Source organism: Pogoniulus pusillus, chromosome 1, assembly GCF_015220805.1.
Source record: "Pogoniulus pusillus isolate bPogPus1 chromosome 1, bPogPus1.pri, whole genome shotgun sequence".
NCBI lineage: Eukaryota > Metazoa > Chordata > Aves > Piciformes > Lybiidae > Pogoniulus > Pogoniulus pusillus.
Window position 1 is genome coordinate 10,423,030 of NC_087264.1, and position 26,122 is coordinate 10,449,151.

Consider the following 26,122-nt stretch of genomic DNA (forward strand, 5'->3'; position numbering starts at 1 on the left):
TAAAAATCCCTTTAAAAAAATAAAGCAACTGAAGCCTATCTTCTCTCCAAAAGCTGTTTCTAAATCTAAATTGTCCTTGCAGATGACTGGATCACATCCAAGCAGCCTCCAACACTCACAGTCTAGGAGTGTTTGTCCTTTCATTAAAGGTCACCGTTTTCCAGGCTACTGACTTTCTTTTCACATCTGCAGATCACACTTAAGCTCTGTTGCATTATACACATTTTTATCTTCACAAGGGTTAAATGAGGCAACTCAGTTTTATCTTAAAATAATGCTGTGGTTAAGGAAAACCACATCTATCAGTCAGCATCATTAAGCAGGAAGAAATCTGGAGCTGGCTGGTAGTGAATTATTTAAGGCAAGAATAAGGGTAGACAAGGAATAAGCAGAGAAATGGAAATACTTCTGATTTCAGAGAGTGCAGGCTTCTTAACCCAGCAGCTTTCCTTTTTCAGTTTTCCCCTCTACATCTTTGCAATATACACAGAATTTTAAAAGCAATTAAAAAGTAATAACATTTGCCTTACATTGGCCAAATTAAACCCTAACACATAGAGCAGCATTTTAGAGAAAAACACTCATAATAGCAGTTCCTTAAACTATCAAGCACTGAATGAGCCAGTTTTTCCTTCTCTCAAAGTAAAAGCATCACAGAACAAGGCCAAGTGCAGGGTTCTGGACTTTGGTCACAACCCCAAGCAGCGCAACAGGCTGGGGACAGAGTGGCTGGAGAGCAGCCAGGCAGAAAGGGACCAGAGGGTACTGGTAGATAGCAGCTGAACATGAGCCAGCAGTGTGTCCAGGTGGCCAGGAGAGCCAATGGCATCCTGGCCTCCATAAGGAACAGTGTGGCCAGTAGGACGAGGGAGGTTATTCTGCCCCTGTACTCAGCACTGGTCAGGCCACACCTTGAGTACTGTGTCCAGTTCTGGGCTCCTCAATTCAAGAGAGATGTTGAGGTGCTGGAACGTGTCCAGAGAAGGGTGACAAAGCTGGTGAAGGGCCTAGAACACAGACCCTATGAGGAGAGGCTGAGGGAGCTGGGGGTGTTTAGCCTGGAGAAGAGGAGGCTCAGGGCTGACCTCATTGCTCTCTACAACTACCTGAAGGGAGGCTGTAGCCAGGTGGGGTTAAATCTCTTCTCCCAGGCAACCAGCAATAGAACAAGGGGACACATTCTCAAGTTGTGCTGGGGGAGGTCTAGGCTGGGTGTTAGGAGGAAGTTGTTGGCAGAAAGAGTGATTGGCATTGGAATGGGCTGCCCAGGGAGGTGGTGGAGTCCTTGTCCCTGGAGGTGTTCAAGCAAAGCCTGGATGAGGCACTTAGTGCCATGGTCTAGTTGATTGGCTAGGACTGGGTGCTAGGTTGGACTGGATGACCATGGATGTCTCTTCCAACCTGTTTGATTCTATGACATCTGTAGAGATTTGCTGTATGTCAATAAGGGGCCCTGAAAGATGGGATATATATGCATTCCCAAATTTCCATATGACAGAGAAGAATTGGAAGGAGGATCAATCTCCAAGCCATTTCTGGAAAGAAACACAAGAGCCACTCTGCAAAAGCAATGTTACATAGCAGCACTCCCAAATATTTATCTCTGTTGATCTTGGAGCTCAATCAGCTGAAGCTACCAAGCAGTATTAGGCAGTGTTTATATAAAACAGTGCACAAGGCATTATGTTCAATTTAAATGTGTTTAGTACCAACATATCTGGTCTTGCAAGATCTGCTACAATGCCTTTAAGTGAAAGCCACGAGTTCTATTTGTGCACATTTCATCATTAATCAAACTTCCCCGTTCACAGACATGTGAAAATGGTTCAGGTGTAAGCCTTGGTCAAACTCGGTCACTACATCATTCTCCTTAGCACAGCTCCACAGATAGTCACAAATCTGTAATGAACTTATTTCTAGAGGCAACATGCACCTCTATCAATCTTTTTCCTTTCCCAGAAGAGCTGTTAAAACATACAGAGAACACAGGAAACCAACATCAATGCTTAAAATCCAAGTGCAATGACATTTACAGGCATGTGGCTCTGCAGCAACCCTCTGAACACCCTCCTTTCTAGCAGACTCTTTTGCAGCACAATTAACCTGAAGATGAATGCTCTCCATCACAGTCTATCAACAGCACCTGCTGAACTGAACACAACCTTAGACGTTCAGCACTGGACTTGAGGGTTGAGTTCATGTTTGATATAATGCCATGGAGGCCCCAAAATTTCACATGCAACAAACTTGGCCTTGTAAGTTTTTCTGAACAGGATACTAGGTAGGTGACAGCCAAATAACATCACCTGCATACATGAAGCTAAAATAGGTGCAAAAGCAACTGAGAAAAGAAAGCAAATTCCTTTTGACATCTGACAGAACATCACTCAAAGCTCTTTTTCAGATCTTCAGCTCTTGAAACACGGTTTAGAATACCATTAACTGATCCCTTCTATGATAAATATGTATACACTTCAAATAGTATCTCTGCCTATATCCACACACGTAAACAAAACTCAAGCATCCGAATTATCGCTACTTACTAGACAAGCCTGAGGCAAGAAGCTGTTCACTCTGGAGATACTCCACATGCCCTCAAGGTACTGCTGAGCTTGGATGGTGACGGAGCTCAGAGCGCCGCTGAGACCACTGGGGGCCACTGTGACTTGAACGCTGGAGTTTGGAAAAGCAGCCGTGCCTTGAGACCATCCAAGTCCCTTCTTCCTCTCTGCTCCAGAGAAGAGATTTGGTGGTTTTCCGGGCTGCCTGCCCACCGGCCCAGCAACAAGCGGTAGGTCTCTCTGGGAAGAGACAGTGACCATCCTGGGTACCGCGCTGGTCACTGCCCCAGCAGCAGGCGGGAGGTCGGGCATCTCTAGGTAGCTGGTTTGATTAAGGGTGTGCATCATCTGAATGGCTTCCTGCTTCAGCTGACTCAAGTGAGTGGCACAAGTTTCACATCTGCTCTCTCCTTCATTCCTGTTTTTCTGTAAATACTCAGGCACTTGAAGCTTGTCAAAAATTAAAGCTGATAATTGTGGGTCCTAAAGAAGTGGGGAAAGGAAGAAAAAAATAGCAAGTTATAACAATGAAGAAAGGTGAAAAGTGGGTGGGGGGAACAAACAAAAAGTGATTTTCTCTTCACCCACAGAAGTACTTTAAATCTGTTCTGGTAATTCTCTGCCTTTATCCCCCCCAAATATCCTAGAAGACTCCCAGGCCACAGCAGATTAATAAACTGTAAGTGAATTCATTTGTATTATATCCAGCATGAAAATCGTCCTCAGAACTAAACAGTGGAGCTGTGGTGTACTTGATACCTACTGATTCTTCTAATTAACTCTCCTTTAGAGACATCTAATGTGCCTGTGTTTCCCATGCTCAGGAACAATGTTAGCTGAGATGCTGAACCTAGAAATATCATAATGTGTTTCAAAGGCATACCATCACCTTAAACCCAAGGAAATTGGACTTTAAAGTACCTCAAAACATTAAGTGTGTGACCTGCTAAATGTTCTGTTGTCCTCACTCTCAGAAATGATTAATCATGTGGCATACAAAACAGTTTATATGGTGCTGCCCACAGCTGGCTCCTCTGCTTGCAAGGACTGTTATTTCTGCTCTCTGCAACCCAGATGGCCACAATATTCCCTTACGCTACAGTTGCTTTGATGAGAAATAGATTTGAGCCTACAGCCATGTGTGAAGGTGTGACAATGTGCACACTAAGAAGCTGATTTAAAAGCAACACCTATTTTTCTGCCATAGAGCAATTTTTACCCCCTCCTCCTTGCTAGTTCATTTTAAAGCTGCCCAGACTTTTTAAAACCCAGCTCTGTGTTTCCAGTTCAGAGACAGAGTTACCTATCTCCTGAAACACACAAACACCTTCCCCTCCCAAGCCTGCCACTGTAAAGATCAGTCAAGAGATTGAACCCAGCCCCTGTTATAAATCTGTTATTAAGACTAATGCTGTGCAGTAAAACTGACCCAACTTCACACACGCTCATTGAGCTCTCTAAACAATTAAGGTTTCAATGAAAGCACAGAGCAGCCAAAGGTCTATCTGTATAATTATTTCAAGTGAAAATATTTAATTTGCTTGTTAATAATGAGGGCATGAAAAGCAAGTGAGTCAGCCATCCAATATATGCTGGGGATATCCCCAGCCTGATACTCATTTTTCAAAACGTATTACTTCATGCCAAGCTGCAATCACTCTCTAGGAAATGAACGTCCTATTAGAAAACTAATTCTGGCTTTAATTACAAGACACATCAATAAAACTCTTTCAAGTCTTAGCACCAGTATTTTGACTTTGCTTATTCTTTTTCAACTGCACTATTTCCCTTTGCTCTGAATTCAGAGACCTAAAACATTGCCTAACTTCTGACTTTGTTTATTCTTTTTCAACTGCAATATTCCCCCTTTCTTTTGAATTCAGAGACCTAAAACATTGCCTAACTTCTGCAGCAACAGCATGGACTTGATCTCACTTTCAGCTGCTGGACTACTCCTGCAATAGTTTCTAATCTATCTTACAAGACAGAGTGTTGACTGAAGCTGTTGTGAGTGTATCTAACATCGCACCATCCTGCAGCCAAAAGCCACTAATGAAAGTTGCTCTTTCTGCAATAATCTAAACTACTGTTTATTTACTGGCTTTAAAATAAGCATTAAAATACTTCTCAGGTTAAGGAAAGCTACTCCTGCTGCTGACTGAACAATACATTGCATTCATGTTATGGAGGCAGTTTTTAACATTAGAAGTGACAGACACACTTTTGTCTCTTCTCTTTATTGAGGTTTAGACCCTAATAAAAATGCCTTTGAAGCTGCACCATTTGTTTACCCTCATGAACAAGAAAATTCTCTCCCTCCAAACCTCCCAAAAGACAATAATATTAAATTAGCAGATATTAGTCTGGGGAAAAAAAAGAAAAGGTAATTAATATTTTAGAAACTTTTTTCTAACCCTTCAGCAGAAAGTGCTATTGGTTAGACTTAAAAATCATACAGACTCCATGCTGCAAGCACTGTTATGCCTCAGGCAAAACAAAGGCCACACAGTCTATCTCCCAAGAAAAACAAACAGCGCTGAGCTCTGCAGAAGCCTTTCCAAGGGGAGCCCTCTGAGCAAATTCTTGCTGAGGCTGACACACAGCCTCTATTCAAACAGCCTCAGCAAACAGCACCTTCCAATGCTGGGTGCCCCATCCGCAGCCAGGCACATCCCTGGGCTTGCTCCTTTGATCCAAGTTGGGCACACAAGGAAGCACCTGCAGGTCCCAACTGCATGAGCCTCATCTGGCAATGTTTAAATTGCTATCAAATGTCAAAAGTTTCAAATAAGCAATTAAAGCGAATTACTAGGTGAAACAAGCTTCTCATTTAAAAGAAACTACTTCTTTTGATGTAAAGAAAATTAATGACCTCAATTCTAGCTCTATAAACACAGTTCACAGTGTAAGGCAGATCAGAGACAGGCCTGTCTTGCAGTTACAAGGAAATCAAGTGGATGCCATATTAAAGAGGGGAACAAAAAAAATTTTGATTTGATTTATTTAGGAAATTACACAGAGTAAAACATAAGCACACAGTATGCCAAATCTAAACCCTCTGACTTATTTATAGGGTTTTTTAATATATATATATATATATTTAAAAGCCATCTCATTTCCAATGCTTGAAGCTTGGCAAGCATTTACAAGGAGTCTTGCAACCCACTCATCCAACCTCTGTGGTTCCCAGCTTGCATAAGCAGCCATCCTCCTGCAGTACCTCACCAAGGGTCCAGCTGCACGGCTTGATTACTTTTATTTTTCCATTCTGTGCAACAAAAACACCTGGCTAATGGTTGGGCGTGAAGGGCAGAGGAAACACAAGTTACTGTTAAAAACATTAACCATGACTTAAAAGTTAAGCCACCCCATTAAAGAGGTTTTACTACCCGGTGAAAACGCCTGGTCCCAGGGAGCCTCCACTTTGGCAGCTCGCACCCTAACAAGGCTGAGGTGGAAGTTACACTCTTATGTTTTACAAAGGGAAGAAATAAAACTTGAGTGGCCAAATGTGTTAGGTGCCACATTTGGGAAGGAGGAAGCAGTTAAAGTCACCCTTCATGCAGCTCCGCAGGCAGAGAGGCAAATCAGACGAAGCAGCGTGCAAGTTGCTGGGAAGGTTGGCACAAACACACAACATACAAGTCTCTGTTCCAAAGAGTGCTCCAAATCCAATTTACTCTGCTGTGCTACAGAGAAGATGACTCCTTTATTCCTGCACAGCATAAATAAACTACGCTGCCTTTGTCACACCTACTTTCCAAACGCTGTTCTTGCCTTCTGAGCAAGCAGGATAAGCAAAATACATGATGCTGTAAAATTCACAGCTTCCTCTCCCACTACAGAAACCAAAACACTAATTTCGGTCTCAGCTTGTTAACTTTTGCATACAAATTTCAGATGTTCAAATGTCAGGGAGTGCTAGAACGGTGAAATAAATGGTCCCACTAGGGACAACTGCACTGGGGAGCCCAGCAGCCCCCAGCAAGGTCAAGGCATGAGATAATTACACATATTTCTATGAGCAAGAATTTTCTGAAGCACCTGAATTAACCACTGTTTTTCTCCAAATGGTTCTTACAGACACAAGCAAGCTTGCAAACTGCTGCCAGGAGATTAAATGCACCCGTGTAAACTGCCCAATGCAAGGAACAGCAGATGGACATGGCTTGCAAGTCCTTCCAGGCTCTGCCAGGCAGGATGCTAAACATGGGAAACCAAGACTCTGTTCCCACTGGAACACAAGGCAAAGTCTCCACTTAGTTCAACACCAGCTGCATTTAGCCTGCAGTTTGCCTTTGAGATTTACCTCTGAAACTAGAAGTAGGGAAAAACAGCCCAGATTTGAAAACATATCCAGTAACATCTAACAGAAAGAAATACAGAAAGAATCATTTTAATTCATGCTTCCTTCTCAGATGTGTACCTCCACTGCTGCTGCCTCCCCATGAAGCGAGGTCCACGCAGCGTTTCAGCTGCACAGATAACACCAATGTGCTGTGTTGTAGCACACAAACAAAACACATCTCACAACTGTAAAATACTATGTCCTGAAACTGTTGCTCCTGAAACTACAGACATACTCAAACTGCTGAGATGTAAGCACAGGCAAATGGTTCCAAAAAGCCCTGCTACAGCTCAGGCACCAAAATCATAGCCAAGTTTTCAAAAGCATGCCACACCAGATGACCTTGATGAACTCTTTTGAAAACCTCAGGCAATCTGTGAGTGATACTGTATTAAAAAAAATATACAGAATGTTTTGAAATTTTAGCTCAATCTGTAATTTCTCAAGTATTTAAAGTCTGCAGTTAGATTGTTTAGCTAACACAGAGCAACAGAGAGTTCTTGACATTGCTAAAGAGAAAAAAAAAAAGACACAAGTTTTAAGTCTTACCTGCAGCTACTGACTTGTAACTTCCAAACTAATCAAGAGGAGAGGACACAGCAAAGCATCTGGATTCTCACTTAAGAAGTCCCTGAAGTAATACCCACCCATCTGTAACCTAATCCTTTCAGTAAGGAACTATCCACAAAGTGCGAACAAATGATGACAAACAAACGATGAAAAGTCAAATTGCCAACAACCATCCTCAGTAATTACTTGCATTTCTGCCTGGCACCAGTTCCTGCAACACAAGTGTATCTGGAGGAGTATCTTGAGTTAAATTAAATTCTTGATCTAAAGATAATTAAAAAGAAGAAACACTGAATGTCACACTGAACTATATACTTAAACACAGACCTAGGTAAAGCACGTTTCTAAAGGGTGTTTTGGGAGAAAGGAATGCACTCTTCCAGTGGAAAAGAATCAATGTTAATGATTTTTTGTTTTCCAATCTTAATTATCTTTCCAGATTTCTGCCATGCTGCTTACAAATTAGTTTTTATTTCACAGGACATTGTGAAATCCTGATCTAGGGTAGGGTGTCCCTGCCCATGGCAGGGGGGTTGGAACTAGATGATTCTTGTGGTCCCTTCCAACCCTGACTGATTGTATGAAATATCCACTAGTATCTGTATAAACAAATAATCTGAAGGCTGATGCTGGCTTGCAACCATATAGCAGTCACTGTCAGGGGAAAAAGACAACTATACTCCACAAAACCAAAGACTGTTCAAGGTAGTAAAGGGGAAAAATAAAACCCTGTGTGAATGGTTAATTTTTCAATTCTTTTGTTTTTTTTAAAGAAAAGCTTCCAAGTGGTTGACTATCTCAAGGGAGTGAAACTATGAGTGTTAAGTCTTCGAGTAATTCATGTTGTGAATTCTTTCATTTACTGACCTAATCTTATCAGAATATAAACAATCAAGGCAAAACAAACAGACAAAGCTTTCACAAAACCAGAATTCGCCAGAAATCCCGTCTCCTGAGGATTAAGGGTATCTGGAACTTCCAGGGTAACTTTTCAAGGACAGCAAACAGCCCTGTGAATAAGCAGGAGAGTAATCCACATTTCCAAAGTGAGAAAAGGGGCACATGCATTAAAAAAAAAAAAAAAGGTAAAAAAAAAAAAACAAATAGATGCATTTGTAAAGTCAAATTTCAGCCAGCCTCTCTACCCAAATGCTTCACTAGCTTCCCAAATGCTTCACTGGCTTGAGGGGGGAAGATCTGTTTAAGCCAATGGACTGTGGTCCTCCCCTCCATGCTGTCTGTAAATATCTGCTTGTATGTTGTGCCAGCTGTGAATAATAAGCTTCATTCATATTTCCAGGGCCAGCTGAGTCTGGTCTGGGGGATTTCTAAAGTGTGGGGGGTGGGGAACACCCAAACCACCACACAGGTGATAGGTTGGACTGGATGATCTTGGAGGTCTCTTCCAGCCTGGTTGATTCTATGATTCTATGATTTCTTCAAACCTTCAAACCCATTATTCTGTGTCTAACAACCTCAGGTTGTTAGTGCACACACATATCCCACTGGCTCCACCCAGCTGAGACTCAACCCAATTTCTTTTCATCCCTGGCATCCCAAAGAGTTTTAAAAGTAAAATTTAAAAAAAAAATAAAAATCTGAGGACATTTTCTTAGTTATTTTATAATGTATCTCTTTCAAACAAAAGTCAGGCAACCCAATAAATCTGCTGGAAAACGCATGACCCCGCTCTAAAAGCGACTGCGGAATGTTTAGTTACTCTGCAGCCTCCACTGAACTCTATTTATTTCCATTTCCTGCCCACTTTAATGTACTTCAGTGGCCCGCAGTAAAGTTAGAGCAATAGGTGTCTGTCATAAAGATGAATAGTGCTATTGGAATGCATAATACAGTGGAAAGAGGAAATGAGAGCAATCTGGTTTATTTACATCTCAGGCTCCCATCAGCACCTCAACCCACCTCCCAATGGTTTCAGCCGCCTTTCCTGTTATCTTGCTGTAGAGTCCCCTGCAATGAGTTGGCTTTTAACCTCCCAGAACCAGAGGGTATGAAGTGATCTCCCAGATCTGCCTTCGTGAGCTGGCAAAAAAATATTGGAGCGAACAGCCACGCAGTGCATTTGGTGCAAAGAACACACAATAAAAGGTAGTGGTTGTGATTTAAAGTAATTAAAGCCACAAACTAAACAAAAGACCCCAAAGAGACCTGCTATCACAGTTAAATTTAGATCAACACACAGGAACCTGACTACTTCTGAAAAACAGTAATTACCACATCACAAAATATTACTTTTAATCTCCTTTCTTTACGATCTAATTAGGCAGATATTTTACTTTGCTTCAGAAAATGTTTTTCTTAATTTCAGTCAATTTTAACATTTGGTGTGTTCTATAAACCACACATCCAAACTACTCTGTAATTTTCTGCTTATTTTTAATAGTGTATGACTTCATTTTGAAAATGATGACTTCTAATTTGCATGTTTATTGTTGGTTTTAAGTAATCCTTTAATTTTCCCTCTTGGGTCTGTGGCTTACTGTAAGTTCACCGTGCAAATTCAGTACTGACTTTGTTCATATGAAGGCGCTGCCTTTCCGACACCCGTTGTGTCTCTTCTGTGTAACAAGGCCAAGTGCAGGGTTCTGCACTTTGGCCACAACAACCCCAAGCAGCACTACAGGCTGGGGACAGTGGCTGGAGAGCAGCCAGGAGGAAAGGGACCTGGGGGTACTGGTAGATAGCAGGCTGAAGATGAGCCAGCAGTGTGCCCAGGTGGGCAAGAGAGCCAATGGCATCCTGGCCTGCATCAGCAACAGTGTGGCCAGGAGGACAAGGGAGGTTATTCTGCCCCTGTACTCAGCACTGGTCAGACCACACCTTGAGTACTGTGTCCAGTTCTGGGCCCCTCAATTCAAGAGAGATGTTGAGGTGCTGGAACATGTCCAGAGAAGGGCAACAAAGCTGGTGAGGGGCCTGGAACACAAACCCTATGAGGAGAGGTTGAGGGAGCTGGGCCTGTTTAGCCTGGAGAAGAGGAGGCTCAGGGGTGATCTTATTACTGTCTACAACTACCTGAAGGGGCACTGTAGCCAGGTGGGGGGTGGCCTCTTCTCCCAGGTAACCAGCAATAGAACAAGGGGACACAGTCTCAAGTTGTGCCAGGGTAGGTATAGGCTGGATATTAGGAAGAAGTTCTTCACAGAGAGAGTGATTGGCATTGGAATGGGCTGCCCAGGGAGGTGGTGGAGGCACCATCCCTGGGGGTCTTCAAGAAAAGCCTGGATGAGGCACTTAGTGCCATGGTCTAGTTGAGTGGCTAGGGCTGGGTGCTAGGTTGGACTGGATGATCTTGGAGGTCTCTTCCAACCTGGTTGACTCTATGATTCTAATGTCTCTTTAAATAAATAAATAAAGCTTCATTAAAGCATTATCATTTTAAACAACAGCAAGTGTTTGAGAAATAGCTTCCACACCTAGCACCACCCAGTACTACGGTGTCAGAAAAGCCTTTGTTTAACGTTACCTTCGTAAATAGACGCTTAGATGAAGTTGCCCTTCAGAAGCTCAGACAAAATCTTTCGATGGAAATTAGACAAGTTTGAATCAAAGATAAATAACTTGCCATCCTTAATTATTTCTTCCTTGAAATTAAAGAGTAACTTTTGCTTGGCCTATGAACACAGACTATCAGATTATAGAAACTTTGCTTACTAGACTGCATAAAAATGTCACAACTTCTCCTTTGTCTTAAAGGCAAACTAAGTGCTTATGCAAAGTGTTAGAACAACTACTTGGGAAATTGATGCTCTCCCATACTGTGCTAGTTTGAAGCTAGCTAGAATGTTTTGGTGAGAAGAATTAGATTACAGGCTGTGGAAGGAAAACAATGGTGATGTCTACTTCACTCACAGGCTTGCTGAGATGTATAAGAACAAGAATCCAAACATGGGTAAGGGAGTCACTACTTCTTCTGTTGGGGAGCTCAGAGCTGCATTTTTTTCTCTCTTTGGCCTCTCTGCCATTTCTCTGCTTCCTAACCCCCTGGCCAAACCTCCATTCTTCCTTGGGACTGGGGTAAGGTTGAGAGGGATGGGAGAAGGTGAAAGGGAGGTTGGGAACCCCTCCTGAGGACTCAGGTTTCTGAGAGGGTTGTTGTGTTTCTGTATTACCTTTTACCTTGTCTATTTCTGTATATAACTATATATACTGTAAATATCTGCTTGTATATTCTGCTAAGCTGTAAATAACAAGCTTCATTCAAGCTTATTATTTGGCTGAGTCTAGTCTGGGTGATTTCCAAAGTGTGGGGGGGTGGGTAACACCCAAACCATCACACATACTTTAATCACACTGAATGCTACCTACTCCACATACAGTTTGAGTTCAACCAAGCTACTCATACAATAAAGTAGTTCTAAATTTCAGCACAGAGATGTAAGTGAGAGCACAGCACCACTACACCAAAAACATTCTGCCTTGTCAAATTACCTCAGAAACATCACACCTTGGTATTATTTTACTGAAAGCAAAAAGCTATTTCTGCTATTACAATTATATAGGAAACAGCCCACGTTTTCAGAATGATAAATTGCAGTGGTAAGCCTTGGGAGGTAGACTTCTTCACTGATAACTCTGGCTGGACATCAGCAACCCAACCCAGACAGCGTGATGGAGTAGGAGATGAGCCATGCCTTCAGCACGTTTAGATGATCATAATTGTGTTTGCCCCAGTAGAACTGAACCTATCTGTATTAGATAGACCTCTAATGAGTGAGTTCAAGAACGTCTGGACACCAGCCGCAGCGAAATCAACTCTGGCTTAGAAAAAACAGATAGGAAAAAATGGGCTTGGACTGCTCAGGACATCTGTGTACAAACCCTACAACTGTTTCAGTCCAACCATCTGAATCCAATTAAAAGAATGCATAGTGGCAGAAGTTAGGGAGTGGACACATTTTCCAAATGAACTTTATTAGCATAATGTAGGTTTAAAATCAACTATGAGAATCGGTGCTTGGCATTGGATCCCTCTCTCTTAAATCTCTTTCAATCACTCTTTTATCAGTTATTTGTTTGTAAATGAATACTCAAGAAACAATTTAACTTTCACAACCAAAGGGTTGGCCATCGTGCACTCCTCTTCAAAGCTAAATATCACTTCATAGAGTGCACAGTTATCACATTAAGCAGTCTGTCTCCAGAAACAAAGAGGATTAAGTTTCTTCTCCACCATAATCAAACTGCCACTGCTGCAGTTTAACTGCTTCACGAGAAGCTGACTTGGCTGAAAAACATTTGGGTTTACATTTGACTTTAAACTGTATTGTAGCAGTTTAGAACTTTGCCTTTTCCTTCTTTGAACTTAAATCAACTCCAAGGAGCAATGAATAGAAAAGGAGTGATGAAGTATATTCATAACTCCTTCGCCACAAGCAGACCACATGCTGCCTGAAGTGTTTGCTCTAGTTCCTTTGCTTACTAGGTGGCATGTGCAAGACACCACCTCTCTGTCCAATCTGTTCATCACACAGCAAGTAGATCCACCCAAGTGGATCCTTGGGTGGCTTTTTATAATACCACTCTTCATCAGAGGAACTTCAGCAAGCAAGTTCACAAATTTGCCATCAGCTACCTCTTGGAAACTGAGGTCCTGGCACCAGCAGTATCTCTGGACCTGGACAGAAGATCCACAGTTGCCCCTTGGTTTCAGTTAAGATGCTGGTAGTTAACTTTGCCCTGCTATTCTCATCTTGAATTAGAAAGAAAAGGTAAATATGCAGGTCCTAAAGGACATGTGCTGGTGGGGGATACTGCCCAAAGAATCAAATGATCCTCCTATCAGACCTCATTAGGGTAAACTATGATCTCAGCCATAAACAGTAGATTCAAACAGACCATTTGAGGAGTACCTATAGGACAAAAAAACAACATTTTAGAAAACATGAACACTGTGGCAAGCTCAAAGGAGTGCAGTCGATTTATTTTAGAAGGCAGAAAACTGAGCAGAGTCCTTCAGTACACAAAAAGTAGTCACAAAGAGCCTCAGTGAAAACTACTTCTTGTATCCACTTGGGAAAGGCAGATAAGAAATTATGTCACTTTTCAGCAAAGGTGAGTGGTAAGTGCTACAAAAATGATGCTGAGAAGTCTCATTGTTCGGGACAGCTTCTGAAGAGCAGGTGAAAAACCTCCATGAGAGGTGATCAAGCGATGGGCGATTCTATTTCAATGGAGGAAGTTTATTTAAGATCTGAAGATCTTTTTCCAGCCCTACATTCTTATGATCCTAGTTTTGGAAGGATGAGTAATATCTCTTTAAACACTAATTGTATGGGTTCATGTGCCGCAGACAGACGAGGAATATACACTTCAAAATACTATTCTCCTTAGATGACTACTCAAGAATCTAGGCTACCAGTAAGTTCTCTGTCTCGCATCATTTCATGCCTCCTTCAACAATTATTCTTTTGCCAAATACTCACAGTCCATCACCACGATACCCAAAACTATACTAGCTATATATTCCACTTCCAGTCTACCCTTACAGCTAAAAAGTACAGATTTGGTACAATTCATTCTCTACAGGTTCAAGAGGTAGCATTAGCAATCCAAACGAGACTCTGTCCAGTTCTGGGCTCCTCAATTCAAGAGAGGTGTTGAGATACTGGAACGTGCCCAGAGAAGGGCAACAAAGCTGGTGAGAGGCCTGAAACATAGCTCTATGAGGGGAGGCTGAGGGAGCTAGGGACCTGAAGAGAGGTTGTAGCCAAGTGGGGGTTGGTCTCTTCTGCCAGGCAACCAGCAACAGAGCAAGGGGACACAGTCTCAAGTTGATTGGCTGGGTGACAGGTTGGACTGGATGATCTTGGAGGTCTCTTTCAACCTGGTTGGTTCTATGATTCCAAGTTGTGCCAGGGGAGGTATAGGCTGGATATTAGGAGGAAGTTCTTGACAGAGAGAGTAATTTGCCATTGGAATGAGCTGCCCAGCGAGGCGGTAGAGTCCCTGTCCCTGAAGGTGTTCAAGAAAAGACTGGATGAGGCACTTAGTGCCATGGCTAGAGCTGGGTGATAGTTTGGACTGCATGATCTGATCTTGGAGGTCTCTTCCAACCTAGTTAACTCTATGATTCTATTTAAGTCAAACCACTTCTATTTCTCCACAACATCCTGAAAATAAGTATAGTAAACAAGACTGAGTAAAATCTCAGAAATAAGAACTGGAAAAAAAAGACAAACCAACAACACCAAAAAAAAGCAAAACCCAAGACCAAACCACACCCACACAAAACCTCCCAGAATATCAGAGACTACTAGCTGCAGTACAATAACTATGCTATCTGCAAAGATTAAAAAAAAATCATTGCAAAACCCACTAAATGGAGCTGGGAAGCAACTCAAATTAGCTATCCCAAACTACAAGACTGCTGATACTACATCAGAAATGTTTGTAAGAGGCTGGCATGAGATAGATGAATCCACAGCTCTCTACAGAGGCCCATGTCCAGATCTTTCCAGAGGTTCTGCTATCAATACATTTCACACAATCATTAAAAAAAAATTCCAGTAAACCCACTGCTCCTCTGACCCTAAGACATTCCTGTCAGGTTTTCAAGAGTATCAAACCACAAAAAAAGGTATGCTTTCCCACAGATAGACACACAAATGACAGATGGACAGAGATAGCAAAGGCCTAAATATACACACTGAGCAAAGAATGATAAGGACTAGTTCCTTAAAGAGCTCCTGAAAACTTAAAACAGCTCAGTGTGTTCGATGGCTATAACTCATTTATAGACTTCTCTTATTTCAAGAGGTCTTTAGAGGAGATATTCTGTGCCTAGTACCACATCATGGACCATGAACAAGTAGCAGTATCAAAGTGAGTCACTATGTAGATACGTGGCAAGAGTAAGATTATTATCACTAGTAAGATACTTGTTGCTGGTTTTGTTGATCCTGGTCATCTTCAACAGTCATTACCTGAACAGTATTACACAGTCCTTATCTACAAAACCCACTTATTTCTAATAGCTCTATGTCAGATGAATCAATTGCTTTGCATGAGAGTACTTTGGCTTCCCATAGCAACACTATTTCTGGCAAGCTGGCTGCTATCCTTTGACCACACAGCCTTGCAACAAGCCTTTTAGTGGCCATGCTGCATTGTGAGCAAGAAAGCATGTATCTAGCCTTGAACCCTTATAATACCCAAGTGAGGACCAAAGGACATTGTCCATTTTCTGTGAGACCCAAATAACAACTAGAAACAGCCCTGTCAGCCCAGCAAATCACACCTGTGTGACAACAGGCCTGATTAATACCTACCTGTAATCCTTATGGTGAGAAGCCCTGCTGTGGTCCTGTGAAACCTACAATCAGTGCAACCTTTTCCCATCCAAACAGCTGGTGTAAACAAAGGGGAGTGACTCCCTTTGCCTAAGGTCTCTCTCCTACAAGCATAAATCAATGTGGCTATGCCAACAGGCAGACAAAAGCCCACTCCACCCACACTCAAAGCATCTTGAAAGCCATGTAAATAGGCTCTGCTGCGACACAGGATATGAACATGGGCAAAGTGAGCATGTGTCTACTTATACCACACACACACGCAGACATGCTCGCAGATGACTGGCAAAAATGCTGCTGTAAACCCCTTCAGGCCACTCACACACACACAAAAACCCAAACATCTAGTCTCCTGAGACACAGAAGCAATCAGATACCTGGCAACAACTTTCAAACCCCTTCAAGCCAGATCCTATCAAAACCAGCAACTGGGAGATGAAAGGCTCCAGCTCATCCTACCAGTCATATTTTTAGAGGGCTCTTAAACATTTGCAGTATCTAACACTGCTTCTATAGACATTCCCCAAATGTAGACAAATGCCTAGCATCAGAGAATACACATTTATGATTCCATTCAACTGAAGGTACTCCACAAAAGGATATTTTAATTTGTGTTCCAGGACCTTAGGAAATAAGCTGTCTCATCATCTCCTGGAAAAAGCCAAGTACAGAGGAAGAAAGGGTTCTTTTAAGAGAAATTACAGCCCCAGAGTAAGATCTGGGCCCTAAAGAAATCCCCCTACAACATTCAGCCTGAATGCAAAGTTGGTACTTCCCCTCTAAGCTGAAGCATTTCATTCCTAATTTCAAATCAGCAATGAACTCTTTCATCAACATGTCTCTCCATTCCATAAATTGCTCATGAAATGCACGTTTGTAGTTATTGTGTGGTGATGTAATTTACATCTTAGCCTGCAAACGTTCCTCTGCACTCCACAGCAAAGTTTTGTGGCAGCAGGTAACGTGTCAAATTTGCAGTTAATCACTACAAAAAATATACATGCCACTCAAGTTGCCTTACTATTGCTGTTACTTTGTATTATCAAGGCTTGATAACACCCTTACGAAACCTGACAACTTGTCAAACAACTCCCATTGCAGACAGTGCCAAGAGGGTTCTAAAAATCATTAAAGGCCAGTGAAGATAACCATCACCTCCAGCCTCCTGCACATCACAGCTCTGCCAATTTCAGCCAGAAGCAATGGCCCTGATACACTTACTTAATGAAAATAGATGCTTTAGTGTTTTAAGAAACAATCCTCTTTTTCTGGAGCCCACATATCTTCCAAAGGCACAGTTCTCCAGGTAGAATCGTGGTTTTTTTAAAGCACAAGGCATATGAATAAAAACCATACAATCATAGAAGCAACCAGGTTGGGAGAGACCTCCAAGATCATACAGTCCAACCTATCACCCAGACCTGTCCAATCAACTAGACCATGGCACTAAGTGACAGGATCTGCCAGGTACAGCACTTGAGGTGATGTGAATTCAGAGCCAATGTACACTACTCTTTGCTCCTGTGCCAACTTTTATCAGCTGGCTCAGAAACTTCACCCCAAATGGTCACCTTGAGGAATTCAAGTGGCTGGTTCCAGGACTCTCAGCACCATCCCAGACACTGACTGTGCACTGGTAGTATTTGATTTAGGTTTGCAGCTCTAGTGTCAGAGAAACCCATTGGGCAGAATATGCTCAAAGATGCACGTTTTCATTTCACACCACCAATGCTGTGATTCACGGGGAAAGCCTGCACAGAAGGCACAGACTGGGTTGTTATTGCTCCAGCTCCAATCAGCAAATAATCACTGAAATAAATTAACACCAGCATCTCACATACGTCCCTGCATGAGGAAGTTAGACAAGATTTATTCAAGACCACAATCTCAGGAGCACTTCATCAGAATCAAAGGCAAGCCAAAAAAATAAATAAATGGAAATGGGACCAGCTAGAATAACAAAGCAGCACAGCCAATGTAGCAGCCACATGACAGCCAGAGGCATCTCCAGAGCAATCAGAACAACTGTCCACAGGTCTTGCCAATGAGCCAGATGCTGCTGCTGGAAGAAGGCTTGTGTTGATATAAACTCGGAGATGTGAGATGCTTAACACCAAGAGCAATCAATCTTCATGATTCCCATGGGGCTGCCAAGCTTCACTATTATGCCACAAAGAGATGAAAACAAACTTCATAAAACTCATGTAGATTCTACATGACATCAAACTCCCCCTGCCCTCCCCTTACTGCTCAGAAACAAACCAGTAATTTGGGTGTAGCTATAAATGACCTGATGCATTTCCTGAGTTAACAACAGAACCAGGAAAGAATATCGTTGGCTAAACATCTGATTGTGCACACATTGCCAGAAAACCAATGAACTTATCATACTGTGTAGGAAATTCCTATCTTCCACACCAATTAGTGACCCAACAGTGATTGATTTTATAATCCTCAACTTGACTTACACAGCGACTTCCTCTGGGGCCAACTTTCCATTACCCAGCATGTGGAAAATTGCATATGGTCAGTGCACTATGAAAACGAAGTTAAAATAAGTGCTATTTCAACCCTGGTTCTACTCTGCTTCCACATTCTTGCTTTCCTAAGGGAGATGCACTTTTGACAGTTACTTCCTTGCCCTGCCCCAACATCCTATCTCCACCATACACCAGCTGGGCACACAATCAAAACAGAAACAACAACAGGAACTAGCAGCTATTCATTACAATAGGATCAAAACATTTCTAGACAACAGTGCTTCGCCAAGTCACTGTCCTTGAAGACCCTGCTACAATCCACTTCTTCCCACCAATGCTGAAAGTGGCTCCACTTCAACCCGAAGCATCACGTATTAAAATGTAAGGCTTTATAATCAGAAGCTATTCAGTAGCAGGAAAGTATAGGCTGGATGTTAGGAGGAAGTTCTTCACAGAGGGAGTGATTTCCCGCTGGAATGGGCTGCCCAGGGAGGTGGTGGAGTCACCATCCCTGAAGGTGTTCAGGCAAAGCCTGGATGAGGCACTTAGTGCCATGGTCTAGTTGACTGGACAGGGCTGAGGGATAGGTTGGACTGGATGATGTTGGAGGTCTCTTCCAACCTGGTTGATTCTATGATAGGAAGTCACACCTCAGAACTACAGCAGGCAATGAAGCTGGGCACCAGAAAGGTGACAAAATTAACTGGCAGACAACACAGGCCCATGTTTATCCTTTATTTTAATCAAGATAACATTACCTCCAGTCTATAAAACCAGAATTGCACTGCACACTAACTACCAGTGTAATCACAGAGATAGCACTGCAATATGATTACTGGGCACTAATTCTATCTTACAGAGTTAAAGGCAATCAAGTACATGTTATAAAGATTTATACACAGCTTTCTACTGACCTGGAAACAGGTTCATACATTAATAAGTCAATGTTACTGCCAGGAACAAAGCAAACAGTAACATCTACATGACAAAACACATGAAACACAAGAGCCAGATGTTAGGTCCTTTCATCACCGAAGCAATTATTTAATTCCTGGGAAGATATTTTCTCTCTTGTTCTTTCATCAGTACATTGTATCACTCATAAAAGACCCCATCCCAGCTCCATGGCCTCATCCTGGCATACATTTGCTGAGTGGCACAGGACTATGAACCAAGAGTATTTTTTTCCTACTATGCAGGTGCTTCTAAGCCATGAGCACAGGGCAGTTGATGACACTCTCAGACTCCATCTCTCCATTCACACACAATAGCACAGACCCTCCAAAGTGGCTGCCAAAATAGACTGTGCTTCCCCTTGTTCCCCCGTAGATGGTCGACTCTCTATGAGTAAGTATAGCAGGGAATGCCAGGGAGCTGCCAACATTCCCCATCACAGCTCCCAATCATAAGGGGTCCCTTGGCTATCAACCCTGGAGCACTAACACCTCCCCACTCAAAGCACCATCACAAACTGCCAGTCTTTGGAGAGTCACTTCAGCCATATTCTCTTCACCTGCTGTCCTTCCTCCCAGATAACAGCCATCATCTCTCAACAAATGGACACCCAATAGCTGTCATCAGCAGCCACCCAAAGACCACAGAATAATATGAGTTGGACAGATCTATAGTTCCAACATCCCTGTCATGTGTAAGGACATCTTCCTCAAGGTCAGGTTGCTCAAAGTTCCATCCAGCCTGACCCTGAATATATTCAGTGATGGGGCATCCACAACTCCTCTGGGTAACCTGTTACACAATCTCACTACTCTCTTCATATTTCCTCCTTATATTAAGTTCAAATCTATACTCTTCTAGTTAAAAAAACATTATTCATTGTCCTATCACTACAGGCTTTGTTAAAAAGTCTTTATCCTTCTTATGGAGTCCCTTTAAGTACTGAAAGTCCACATTCAGGTCTCATTGGAGCCCTTATCTTCTCCACACTGTATGACCTGAAGAAGAGGAGGCTCAGGGGAGACCTTATTGCTGTCTACAACTACCTGAGGGAGGTTGTAGCCAGGAGGAGGTTGCTCTCTTCTCTCAGGTGGCCAGCGCCAGAATGAGAGGACACAGCCTCAAGCTACACCAGGGGAAATTTAGGCTCGAGGTGAGGAGAAAGTTCTTCACTGAGAGAGTCATTGGACACTGGAATGGGCTGCCCGGGGAGGTGGTGGAGTCGCCGTCCCTGGAGCTGTTCAAGGCAGGATTGGACATGGCACTTGGTGCCATGGTCTAGCCTTGAGCTCTGTGGTAAAGGGTTGGACCTGATGATCTATGAGGTCTCTTCCAACCTTGGTGATACTGTGATACTGTGTGATACCTCAGTCTCAGCCATTCTTCATCAAAGAGGTGCTCCAGCCCTCTGACCATTTTTAATAGCCCCTGCTTGGCCTTACTCCAGAGTGCATACAGAGGAAATAAGGGTAAGTGTTACACACTGGTGACATCCATAGGCTCAGCTGAGTTTAGGCCCCTCTGTGTCTAACTTAAAATCATTAAATGCTTTGGAGTTGCATCAAAAGCCTCGAATTACACAGTGCTGTACACAACAATACAGCAGCTTGATGACAACACTATGAACATCCTAAGTGAAAAAGCTCACCCTTCTGCAAGGTTACTCTGAGGTTGTCACTAGGTAAAACAGGCAGACTCAGCCTGCAAATACTGTATGTAAGGTTTGTTCCCAAATAACACACAACACAGAGGAGCATTTAATAAACAGATCCATTACCTAGAAATATCCCTGCAGCAATTAAAACTTTGCAAAGTACTACAATGTACACCTGGCAATGTTGCTCTGACATCTGCTTATGTTTTCTGGGTGTTTGTAAGTTGGACCAAAAAGAAAGACAATTGAGTTTATGGACATACCACAGCAAAAACTACAAAGTACTGTCAGTTGTTCATGAAAAGTGGCATAAAAAACCCATACAAAGCACATGTACTCTTTGAAAGGCTTAAAAGTTACCACCACGTATAATGAACCATATACAACCAAATGGTGTGTCTCCTACTACTAAAGAATAATTTCATTCTGAACTAAGGATCCTGTCATAAAAGGAGGGGAAATTCACAATCTGAACAATCACAGTTGTGTGAGACACATTTTTTGGCATATGGCAATTTTATAACGGTCACTGAGGATGATGAGCTAAAACTCTGTTGCAGATTTAAGGTATTTCACATAGAGTGGTATAGCTCAGGAAAAAATAAACTGTGAAGAGTGCAAATTGATAACACTACAGCCAATATTCAACACATGTAAAGCTGACTACCTCAAAATATGAATGCTATTTTCAGTATAAGGACACGATGACTGTATAAAGTTCAAGTGTATATATATTTAGTAATCATAGAATCAACCAGGTTGGAAGAGACCTCCAAGATCATCCAGTCCAACCTAGCACCCAGCCCTAGACCATGGCACTAAGTGCCTCGTCCAGGCTTTGCTTCAACACCTCCAGGGACGGTGACTCCACCACCTCCCTGGGCAGCCCATTCCAATGCCAATCACTCTCTCTGGCAACAACTTCCTCCTAACACCCAGCCTAGACCTCCCTTGGCACAACTTGAGACTGTGTCCCCTTGTTCTATTGCTGGTTGCCTGGGAGAAGAGGCCACCCCCCACCTGGCTACAGCCTCCCTTCAGGTAGTTGTAGACAGCAATGACCTGAGCCTCCCCTTCTCCAGGCCAAACAACTCCAGCTCCCTCAGCCTCTCCTCATAGGGTTTGGGTTCCAGGCCCCTCACCAGCTTTGTTGCCCTTCTCTGGACACCTTCCAGCACCTCAACATCTTTCTTGAATTGAGGGGCCCAGAACTGGACACAGCACTCAAGGGGTGGCCTGACCAGTGCTGAGTCCAGCAGAAGAATACCCTCCCTTGTCCTACTGACCACACTGTTCCTGATGCAGGCCAGGATGCCATTGGCTCTCTTGGCCACCTGGGCACACTGCTGGCTCATCTTCAGCTACTATCTACTAGTACCCCCATCTCCCTTTCCTCCTGGCTGCTTTCCAGCCATTCTGTCCCCAGCCTGCAGCTCTGCTTGGGGTTGTTGTGGCCAAAGTGCAGAATCCTGCACTTGGCCTTGTTAAATCTCATCCCACTGGCCTCTGCCCACCTATCCAGTCTGTCTAGGTCCCTCTGCAGGGCTCTCCTACCTTCCAACAGGTCAACACCTGCTCCTAGATTGGTGTCATCTGCAAACTTACTGATGCTGGACTCAAATCCCTCATCCAGATCATCAATAAAGATACTGAACAGGTCACCAATAAATGAAAACAAATACAAGATTTACCTGAACTTTACACAGTCTGAGTTACTGCAACATTATGATACAAGAATATATGACCCATCATTCCCTAGTAAATGCCCCAACTCCTATTGTAAGTCTGTCATTTAAATAGTTCCTTCCTGTTTAAAGCGTAGAAAGCCAAATGCGTTTTCCCACCGCTAAGCATTGTGTAAGGCTCCTTTTTCTTCCAGCAAGCTGGCTGAAGATGGATGAGTTTGCAAACTGATATCATTTTTAATTATGTGTTTTTCTCTCATTACTAACTTCCTAAACATGTCTCTAATCTTGCAGTAAAATCTCTGAGCACAGTAGGTGTATCCACATACATCATGCTTTAGACAATTACTATGAGATACTGATCGGGACTGCCATCACAACATAACCTGAAACAAGCGAGATTCACTACAAGTGATACAGACTCATTAGGCTCTGGTCTCAAGTGTTTCTGGAAAGCAGCTTTTTGTGGATCGCTTCCCTCTCTCTCACTTCTTGGAGACAGTAACGCAGTTACTGAGGTCTAGGAGAACAAGGTGGTTCAAGCAACCTCCTGTTTTGCACTTTTCACCAGTTACAAGCTTGTGATACCCAATGTATATTCAGCCCCTCATCCCCTCACCCTAAATCATAGAATCAACCAGGTTGGAAGAGACCTCCAAGATCATCCAGTCCAACCTAGCACCCAGCCCTAGCCAGTCAACTAGACCATGGCACTAAGTGCCTCAGCCAGGCTTTGCTTGAACACCTCCAGGGACGGTGCCTCCACCACCTCCCTGGGCAGCCCATTCCAATGCCAATCACTCTCTCTGGCAACAACTTCCTCCTAACATCCAGCCTAGACCTCTCCCAGCACAACTTGAGACTCTGTCCCCTTGTTCTGTTGCTGGTTGCCTGGGAGAAGAGACCAACCCCCACCTGGCTACAGTCTCCCTTCAGGTAGTTGTAGACAGCAATGAGGTCACCCCTGAGCCTCCTCTTCTCCAGGCTAAACAACCCCAGCTCCCTCAGCCTCTCCTCACAGGGTTTGTGTCCCAGGCCTTTCACCAGCCTTAATACTTGACCGAGAAAAATCATTTGTATAAGAGGGCCACGATCATCAGCTCCTCTGTAGAATATAAATATCCCAGCTCCTTTCTGCCACCAGGAGTCCAACAGCACCCTCCACCTAGGCCAAGGTCTCCTGGTGGGTCTGTCCTCTCCAAAAGTACGGGAGAGCAAAAAGTGCAGGAGGTAGCTGCACCCATAAAGCAGGTAAGAAGGCACACGCCCACGCATGCCCAAACTGACAAAAGGGGTCACACACCCAGCAGCTGCCTACGTTTGGCAAGCAGGCATCAGGTCTATGTATAGACCCATCAGCTTAGGTCAACCAAGTGCCAGCCAGCTACAAACACAGGTTCTCTCATTACTCAACTGTCTCTCACTACCTGAGAGGCATTGCGCAGCTAAACGTGTTGCAGCATTCTTTCACCCTTAAACCAACAGTGCAAGATGGCAACTTTGAGGGGAAAAAGGGAAAAAATAAAAAGAGCAACCCCCACTGTGCTTTCTTCCCTGCTAAACATATCACACACCAAATTCTTAAGGGAAAGATGCTGTCAGCACACCAGCTGCCTTCTCATGAGCTAACACTTACCAAATACAAGTGGAAAATCCTAGGAACTGTTCAGAGTGGTTGACATTTAAGGAATCAAATAAAGCAAAACAAGATAAATCACAAGCACTGGAATAACTTTGTACCTTCTCAGTGGTCTTAAAATATGTCACAAATATGACTCTGCCTACGTACTCAAAGAGATCACTACTGTTTCACAATCAAAACCAATGAAAGGGCGAGAGAGATTAAAGACATCGTTTAAAGTACAGGCACGAAAGCAACACAGGTAAAAACCGGTGCACATATGAAGAGCACCAGCGGGGGGGCTCTGGGGCACACAACCCACCAGTCTGTAATCACACGCTGAGCAAAATGCTTATACTAAATGGGGTAAGTATATCTAAGAATGTAATTCTAGCTGACATGCCTAAGGTCCCCAGGGAAGCCTGTAGCAGACAATGTGTGTAGGATGGAGTTGAGAGGTTTTGCTGTACTCACACACACTGCTAGGGAAGCTGGCTGATGGAAAGACAAAAAACACCACACAATTTCACATTTTCTTCTCAAATAATGTCAAGAGACACTAAAACTATTATCAAATTTTCATCCTGTTCTTCTACCTGCTGTCCATCTACTGACCGAGATCAAAAGCTTTAAATCCATCCTTGACTTGCCTCGAGAATCTGATGAAGAAATCTGAATACCCACCAAGAGCACTGGTTCCTCTTGAAAGCAAATACTTCCACTAAACCTCAAAAGGAAGGAAAAGCTGGAGGATGTGCCCATTTTCTCTTTCCCACAGCATCTTGAAGAGACCATGAAGAGAACATGTACAAACCCAAAGCTTTACCAGAGCTTTGCTGTACACCATCCACCGTCTTGACTGGAACCACTACCCACACTGGACTCACGATAATAACTAAACTATGCAACACAGCTCTTCACATCAGGCAAGAACTAACTGACCACCGAAGTCAAGGCAAGCCTTTCAATTGACTTCACTGGGTTATGACTGGGCTTCTACTTCTTTCTAATTCTCATTAGCATTTGCTGACAACTCCTTTGCAACCTGAGGGACAGGTTCTTTACAAGAAGCAGTTTCAGGTGCCCTAGTTAATGCCTTAATCCACAGAGTGAAACAGGTCAGATTATCTACACGTATCAAAGACAACATTATGCTTCATAAGCTATTTTTCTGCTTGGGTAAGGAGTAATCACCCTTTTATTTCTCACTGTGTTTACCCATTACCTCACCAAATGGCATTATTGTTAGTCTTTCTGAGGCTCCCCTAGAATAGGGACATCTAAAACAGGATTTCCTCCAGCTCTGCATACCTACTTACTCCAGAGTCATTAATGACATAGGAGTGGATTGAACAAAGACTTAATATCAAATGAGCATTCAAAACAGCTGGGAACACAAATATCTGCCTGGAACACTGCATCTCTGCTTTGTCTTTAAAAAATGAGGAAGAAATTGACTTTAAAGACCACATTTAGAGGACTGTTTTTATGAGAAAAATGGAAGAGTTAAACACTTGTGTGTGGGACATATCCTAGTGGGCTCCAACTTGACATTATAGTAGCTTTTGCACAGCAGTCTGCAAATCAAAGTGTTCTTTTTGCTGGTGATGAGAAGTAACTTCACTACTGTTAAAATGAACTCTGCAGGAGAGATTCAAGTCCTGCACAAAACCCCAAATCAAGTACATATTGTCTTCCATGTGATTACAAGCAATAGCTGAGATATCCAGGGGTAGGCAACACTGCTCATGTCTGAGGTATCTTGAAAATGCCTCTAACCAGTATTTTACAGAAAATGTAGAGATGTGAAAAAAACACAAGTGGTATTGCCCCAAGATTCAGGGAAGTTGATTCCTTGGGTTGTCATATCATTTGGGTGTCAGATGGAGGCATTTATCAGGACTTATTCTCTCAACAGACTCTGCTTCCCAGACCAGCCA

At 43.0% G+C, this 26,122-nt stretch overlaps 1 protein-coding gene across 4 annotated transcripts in view; it reads right to left on the reverse strand.

The window, feature by feature from the left end:
* The window catches only part of KIF26A (kinesin family member 26A), a 124,854-nt gene that overhangs the window by 82,014 nt on the left and 16,718 nt on the right, over positions 1 to 26,122 (reverse strand). For all 4 annotated transcript variants that reach the window (XM_064163683.1, XM_064163602.1, XM_064163763.1 and 1 more), the window contains one exon: positions 2,544 to 3,044. In XM_064163683.1, the coding sequence (XP_064019753.1) occupies positions 2,544 to 3,044 (501 nt within the window). The remainder of the gene's footprint in view (positions 1 to 2,543; positions 3,045 to 26,122) is intronic.